This window comes from Mandrillus leucophaeus, unplaced genomic scaffold (assembly GCF_000951045.1).
Source record: "Mandrillus leucophaeus isolate KB7577 unplaced genomic scaffold, Mleu.le_1.0 Scaffold870, whole genome shotgun sequence".
NCBI classification, from domain to species: domain Eukaryota; kingdom Metazoa; phylum Chordata; class Mammalia; order Primates; family Cercopithecidae; genus Mandrillus; species Mandrillus leucophaeus.
In genome coordinates, this window is record NW_012109475.1 from 361462 (window position 1) to 369017 (window position 7556).

General features: G+C 53.3%; 1 protein-coding gene across 2 annotated transcripts in view; it reads left to right on the forward strand.

Moving 5' to 3' along the window:
• A1BG (alpha-1-B glycoprotein) overlaps positions 1-4378 on the forward strand; it is a 6920-nt gene extending 2542 nt beyond the window's left edge. Inside the window, exons 6-8 of one of the 2 annotated variants that reach the window (XM_011969089.1) lie at positions 640-936; positions 3560-3847; positions 4156-4378. In XM_011969089.1, coding sequence (XP_011824479.1) covers positions 640-936; positions 3560-3847; positions 4156-4163 — 593 coding nt within the window. In that variant the 3' untranslated portion in view covers positions 4164-4378. Of the gene's footprint in view, positions 1-639; positions 937-3559 lie in introns of both variants that reach the window. The other variant, XM_011969088.1, reaches the window with a different exon arrangement.
• The last annotated feature ends 3178 nt before the right edge of the window (positions 4379-7556 follow it).

Here is a 7556-nt window from a genome sequence, read left to right on the forward strand (position 1 = left end):
CCCTCCCCACGCCCCCTCTCCCCACCATTAAAGGTCCTGAACTGCCAATGGGACGATGAGCTTGGCAACTTTCAGGCCCCACAAAGAATAACTGGGTGAACAGGTCTGGCCCAGGCCACAGGGGGCACCACCTGGCCAGGGTCCCATCCCGGCTGCCAGGTCTGCGTGGGCACTGAGGGCCTGTCCTGAGGCAGCTTCTCTGCTCGCTTGCCCTGGGCCTGATGGTGTTTAGCAAACTCTGAGCACGGGACAGCGAACCCCATGCCCAGCGGACCACAGGGGCCCCTCGGTGGCGCGGGCATTGGGGCGGTGCCCAGAAGACGCTCGGGGAGCAAATCCACTACTGAGCGGCATCGTGCACCAGGCATCAAGCCATGCACAAAACATGTCCCCGTCCCCGCTTCCCGTCTGTGTCTATAGACAAATTACTAAGAAACAGTGAAAGGGTGCGTGCGTGTGAGATATCCAAGAAGGACTGGGATGGAAAGGTGGGGCGGGGCCGGAGGAGGCGAGGGAGGAAACTGGCCAGATCATTGCGGGCAAAAGACTTAAGCCAAAGCAAAGAGTGCGAGGCCAGACCACGCGTTAGGGCCGAGCCATCCGCTTGGCGCCCGGGTCAGCCCGCGTGCTGCTCCGCAGAGACGCTGCCTGCGCCGGAGTTCACTGCGGAGCCTTCGAGTCGGAACCCGGAGCCCGGCACACGCGTGCGGCTGCGGTGCCTGGCGCCCCTGGAGGGCGTGCGCTTCGCCCTGGTGCGCGAGGACGGGGACGGGCACCGCGTGCACCGTTTGCAGAGCCCCGCTGGGACCGAGGCGCTCTTCGAGCTGCACAACATTTCGGTGGCCGACTCCGCCAACTACAGCTGCGTCTACGTGGACCTGAAGCCGCCTTTTGGGGGCTCCGCGCCCAGCGAGCGCTTGGAGCTGCGTGTGGACGGTGAGCTGGCGGGGCACCAGCGAGGGCGGGCGCGGGTTCGGTGCCCCTCGGGGCCTCCTGCCTTTGCCCGCCTTTCCTTGGGCGTCTGACGGCGGCGCTCTGGGCCTTGGTTCAGCCCCCATCAACTACTGTGGCGGGGAGCAGGCGATCGGTGGTCCAGGGTCCTGGGGACGCCTGGAATTTTGGCTTATTTCCCGCGGGTCACAAGCCCGTAGGTCACGTGTAGCATCGTAGTCAGCAGCAGGGAGGCTGGACCCAGGTTTTCTTGGTCAGATCCGTGCAGCTCTGTGGCTGCTCTGTTTTTCTTACTGGCCATGTCAGTCGTCGTACTGGCCCCCCGGCCCCGGCCCCGGGCCAGCAGGCGCACGGCTGATGTCCTTCTCCCCAGCCCCGCCGTCCCCAGCTCTGTTTGTCCCTCTGATTTCCTCATCGACGTCTCCAGGACTCAGAGCCCAGCGGAGCCTGAGAGCACAGGTCTGACCTCCAGACCTTGAGTTCATGCTGTTTGCTGGGAGCACTGTTTTCTCTTTTCTTTTTTCTCTTTTCTTTTCGTTTCCTTTCCTTCCTTTTTTCTTTCTCTTTATTTTCTTTTCTTTCTCTCTCTCTCTCTCTCCCCCCCTTCCCTCTCTCCCCCCCATCTCTCCCTCCCCTCCCCTCCCCTCTTCCTTTTGCTTTTTGGGTAACTTTTATTCTTTCAGCCTGGAGAGCAGTGGTGCAATCTCAGCTCACTGCAACCTTCGCCTTCTGGGTTCAAGCAGTTCTCCTGCCTCAGTCTCCTGAGTAGCTGGGATTAGAGGCGCGTGCCACCACACCCACCTAATTTTTGTATTTTTAGTAGAAATGGAGTTTCGCTATGTTGGCCAGGCTGGTCTTGAACTCCTGATCTCATGATCTGCCCGCCTTGGCCTCCCAAAGTGCTGGGATTATAGTCGTGAGTCACCATGCCTGGCCTATTCTTGCAGTTTTACAAGCCACCTTCCACAATTGATGAAAAATGTTTAATTTTGGCCAGTCAAGGTGGCTCACGCCTGTAATCACAGCACTTTGGGAGGCTGAGGTGGGTGCATCATAAGGTCAGGAGTTCAAGACTAGCCTGGCCAACATGGAGAAACCCCGTCTCTACTAAAAATACAAAATCAGCCAGCCATGGTGGCGCATGCCTGTAATCCCAGCTACTTGGGAGGCTGAGGCAGGAGAATCACTTGAATCCAGGAGGTGGAGGTTGCAGTGAGTCCAGTTAGTGCCACTGCACTCCAGCCTGGGCAACAAGAGCGAAACTGCATCTCAAAAAAAAAAAAAAAAAGTTTAATCTTTAAATTGTACATCAATATCCTAACTCCAAATTTTATCACTCTCCTTCAAGTCTGAAGAACATGATTAATTTACCAAGCTCTACAGACAACACAGTCCCACTGACATAACATTTAGTATAATGTCCTACTCTCCTGTTAGAATTAAGTACAGCCAGTATCAAACTGGCCTGAAATCTGATTGTGTTCCCAGCTCAGAATAACTGTAGTAAATTTGTAAATCCACACTAAGACACAAAATTAAACTAGGATGTGTTTATGTTTCACAGTAAAAATCAACATTACGATTTTATCAAGTTTCAACACTATAGTTAATCCAATCAAGCTTTCAAAATGCCTGATTAGCTGTCAATTAATTGCAAGTAACTTCATGTAGTTAGCCCAGCCTTTCAAAATGGATAGGGAATATAACTTTTAAAATGCGAAAGAATATTATACATATTGCACTTTTCTGCTAGGCTGGGCTAGTATCTTCCATGGCAAGATACTCAAACTAGTGAATAAAATAGATGTTTAAATCAAGTACTTATATGTACTTCATTAATTTCCCTGAAATTATCAACAGCGTTACCAAAGTCTTCCATGATTTTGTAAGATTTGATTCCTTACAGTTGATCCTTTTTCTGAGATGGAGTTTCACTCTGTCACCTGGGCTGGAGTGCAGTGGCGCGATCTCGGCTCACTGCAACCTCCGCCTCCCAGGTTCAAGCAATTTTCCTGCCTCTGCCTCCCGAGTAGCTGGGATTACAGGCGCACGCTGCCACGCCCGGCTAATTTTTTGTATGTTAGTAGAGACGGGGTTTCACCGTGTTGCCCAGGCTGGTCTCGACCAACTGAGCTCAGGCAATCCGCCTGCCTCGGTCTCCCAAAGTGCTGGGATTACAGGTGTGAGCCACTGCGCCCGGCCTAAATACACTTTTAAATTTAAGTTTAACTTACGGAGGGAAAAAACCTCATCTATTGACATAAATGGTATGTCCTTTTTTGGTTCCTCCCTGAAGGAGCACCGTTTTCTCCATCATTTCTTTTTCCCTTCACCCGTCCCAGTGACCGAGGCTGGGGACCCCAGAGACCCCAGAGCAGGCCCGAATCTGGGACTTCCACGGTCCCGGGGGAGGGGTGCGGGGAACACCAGACACAGAGGTGTCAAGCGGATGTCCAGGGTGTGAAGGCAGCGGGCGCAGCTCGGCGGGGCCGGAGGAGCCGTCTGCGCTCAGGAACGAGACAGAGGGAAGATGAAGCCGGGGCTGAGGCGCAGGTGCGGGCGCGGCCTGGGGTGTGGCCGGGCCCGACCACCCGCCCGCTCCGCCCAGGACCCCCTCCCAGGCCTCAGCTCCGGGCGGCGTGGAGTGGGGCGGTGCTGGCGGGCCGAGACGCCGTCCTGCGCTGCGAGGGCCCCATCCCCGACGTCACCTTCGAGCTGCTGCGCGAGGGCGAGACGAAGGCCGTGGACACGGTCCGCACCCCCGAGGCCGCTGCAAAGCTGGAGCTGACCTTCGTGGGGCCCCAGCACGCTGGCAGCTACAGGTGCCGCTACCGCTCCTGGGGGCCCAACACCTTCGAGTCGGAGCTCAGCGACCCCGTGGAGCTCCTGGTGGCAGGTGACGTTTCCCTGGGTCCCGTCCGCTGGCGTTTGCCTGGGCTGTGCCCACCTCCAGGAGGGCCTCTCCCGGCTCCTCCCTTGGGCACCGTGGTTAGCGCTGGGTCTCCCCAGGGCTCGTGGGGGAATCGCGGGCGAGGAAGCGCCCAGCAAAGGCTTTGTAGCTGGAGGCGCAGATGGGGGTCTCGGCTGGCAGCCCATCACGCGCTTCCTTCCCGGGGGCGTCAGGGAGGTCGGCCTTGATTTCCGCAGGGAGGAGGGTATAGGATTTTCCCTCCTCCTCCACTTCTCTTTTCTCCCCTTGTCTAGAAAGCTGATGCAGCCGCGGGCCCAGGGTGCTGCTGGTGTCCTCAGAAGTGCGGGGGATTCTGGACTGGCTCCCACCCGTCCTGTTGCAGCAGAAGGCTGGGCTCCCTGGGGGGCTGGAGGGCGCTCCCTCTTTCCTGCTAGGAATTAATAAATGTGAAGAGAGAGTTTGTTTAAAATGTCTTGGACTCCCAGGGCTGAGTGGGCTGGAATCCTGTGTCCTGAAAGTGGATGGGTTCCTTTTCTTTTTTGAGACAGGGTCTCACTCTGTCACCCAGGCTGGAGCCCAGTGGTGCAGTCGGGCTCCCTGCAGCCTCGATCTCCCAGGCTCAAGCGATCCTCCTGCCTCAGCCTCCCAAGTAGCTGGGAGCCTGGGCATGCATTGCCACATCTAGAAATTATTATTTTTTGTAGAGCTATGTTGCTCAAGCTTGTCTTGAATTCCTGGCCTTAAGTGATCCTCCCGCCTCAGCCTCCTGAGTAGCTAGGACTACAGGCATGAGCCACCTTTCCTGGCCAACTCACATTTTTCTTTCTATTACTTATTTTTTGTGGAGATGAGTCTCACTATGTTGCCCAGGTGGTCTTGAACTCTTGGGCTCAAGTAATCCCCCTGCCTCAGCCTCCCAAAGTGTTGGGATTACAGGTGGGAGCCACAGCACCCGGTCAACCAACGCTTCTCGGGGACTCTTTCATCTGTGCTCTTCCAGGACGCTGCCTCTTACTCACTGGGCACCTTGGCCTGGTCCCAGCAGGTATGGGCAGGTTGCTTGAGGTTCCAGACGTACCCACCTCTACCTTGACCACATAAACCTCATCACCAAGAGGAAGTTCAGGGAAGCTGCATTTTGTGGTCTTGTCCTCCCAGTCACAGGGTGGTAGTGCTAGGCTGTTCCCAGCCTCCCACAGCAGAGCTGGACGCTGTGGAAATGGCTGGATTCCTCTGTGTTCTTTCCCATTATCCCTGGGCTCTGAGTCCCCTTTGCGCCATCTGACATCTGATGCCTTCCCAACCACTGCTGAGTTTCTGCCTGGAGCTGGGCCTCAAGGTCCTGGCACACAGAAGATGCGTATCAGTATTATCAACTAATAGTTGATAAATTGTGTTTTTCAACAAATTTGCTAGTGGTCTGGTTTACTGCCTTAGTAATATCTAGTTCCTAATATGCCTATGCATTTTAATGTCTGCACAGTCTGTGATGATGTCACTTCTCTCATGCCTGATGTGTCCTCTCTCTCTCTCTCTTGCTAGTGGTTTATCAATTTTTAAAACCTTTTCTTCTTTATTTGTTTTTGAGACAGAGTTTTGCTCTTGTTGCCCAGGCTGGAGTGCAATGGCGCGATTTTGGCTCACTGCAACCTCCACCTCCTGGGTTCAAGTGATTCTCGTGCCTCAGCCTCCTGAGTAGCTGGGCTTACAGGCACCCACGACCACACCCAGCTAATTTTTGTGTTTTTAGTAGAGATGGGGTTTCACCTTGCTGGTTTGCCAGGCTGGTCTCCAACTCCTGAGCTCAGGTGATCCACCCGCCTCAGCCTCCCAAAGTGCTGGGATACAGGTGTGAGCCACCACGCCCGGCCCCAGCTTAGTTTTAAAAAGTTTATTTTAACTATTCTAATAGGTGTGTAGACATATCTAATAGTGGTTTTCCTTTCATTTCCTTAATGGCTGATGATGTTAAGCATTTTTTCCCCATGTGTTTAGTTGCCGTCTATATAGCGTCTTTGATGAAATGTCTGTTTATGTATTTTGTGCACTTTACAAAATTGGGTTGTTTTCTTTTTTCTTTTCTTTTCTTTTTTTTGAGATGGAGTCCTGCTGTGTCGCCCAGGCTGGGGTGCAGTGGCATGATCTCAGCTCACTGCAACTTCCACCGCCCAGGTCAAGCAATTCAACCCCTCAGCCTCCCAAGTAGCTGGGATTACGGGCATGTGCCACCACACCGGCTGGTTTTTGTATTTTTAGTGGAGAGGGGGTTTCACCATGTTGGCCAGACTGGTCGTCAACTCCTGACCTCAGGTGATCCACCTGCCTCGGCCTCCCAAAGTGTTGGGATTACAGGCATGAGCTACCGTGCCCGGCCTGTTTGTTTTCTTACTATTGAGTTTTGTTTGTTTGCTTTTGGTTTTGTTTTTTTTTCCTCCCAGACTCTCGCTCTGTTGCCCAGGCTGGAGTGCAGTGGCGTGATCTCGGCTCACTGCAACCTCTGCCTGACAGGTTCAAGCAGTTCTCCTGCCTCAGCCTCTGGAGTAGCTGGCACCCACCAGCATGCCCAGATAATTTCTTTTTATTTTTAGTAGAGATGGGGTTTCATCATGCTGGCCAGTCTGGTCTCGAACTCCTGACCTTGTGATCCACCCACCTCAGCCTCCCAAAGTACTAGCATGAGCCACGGTGCCTGCTCATTTTTGTACCTTTAGTAGAGACAGGATTTCGCCATGCTGGTCTCAGACTCCTGAGCTCAAGTGATCCGTCCACCTCAGCCTCCCAAAGTGCTAGGATTACAGGTGTAAGCCACCGCACCTGGCCTCCAGCCATATTTTTCTTTTTTTTTGAGTCGCAGTCTCGCTCTGTCGCCCAGGCTGGAGTGCAGTGGTGTGATCTTGGCTCACTGCAAGCTCTGCCTCCTGCGTTCATGCCATTCTCCCGCCTCAGCCCCCCAAGTAGCTGGGATTACAGGTGCCTGCCACCACGCCCGGCTAATTTTTTTTTGTATTTTTAGTAGAGATGGGGTTTCACTGGGTTAGCCAGGATGCTCTCCATCTCCTGCCCTTGTGATCCGTGCACCTTAGCCTCCCAAAGTGCTAGGATTACAGGTGTGAGCCATCACGCCCAGCCGCCTCCATCTATATTTTAAAGATAAAATATTTGTGCAATCTCTATCATTTAATTCCCAAAGTTCCCGCTTTCCCTATGGCATCATTTCCCTTCTACCGAGAGTTTCCTTTGGCATTTCTTTTCAGGCAGGCCTGCTGGCAAGAAATATATGTCTTAGGTTTGCTTCATTTGAGGATGTTTGTATTTTGCCTTTGTTCTTTAAGTATGTTTGCACTGGATATAGAATTCTGGGTTGAGTGGTTTTTTTTGTTTGTTTGTTTTTGAAATGGAGTTTTGCTCTTATTGCCCAGACTGGAGTGCAATGGTGTGATCTCGGCTCACTGAAACCTCGGCCTCTTAGGTTCAAGTGATTCTCCTGACTCAGCCTCCTGAATAGCTGGGATTACAGGCATGTGCCACCACGCCCAGCTAATGTTTTGTATTTTTAGTAGACATGGGGTTTCACCATGTTGGCCAGACACTTTGGGACCAGGAACTCAGGTGATCCACCCGCCTCGGCCTCCCAAAGTGCTGGGATTACAGGTGTGAGCCACTATGCCCAGCGTTTTTTTTTTTTTTTTTTTTT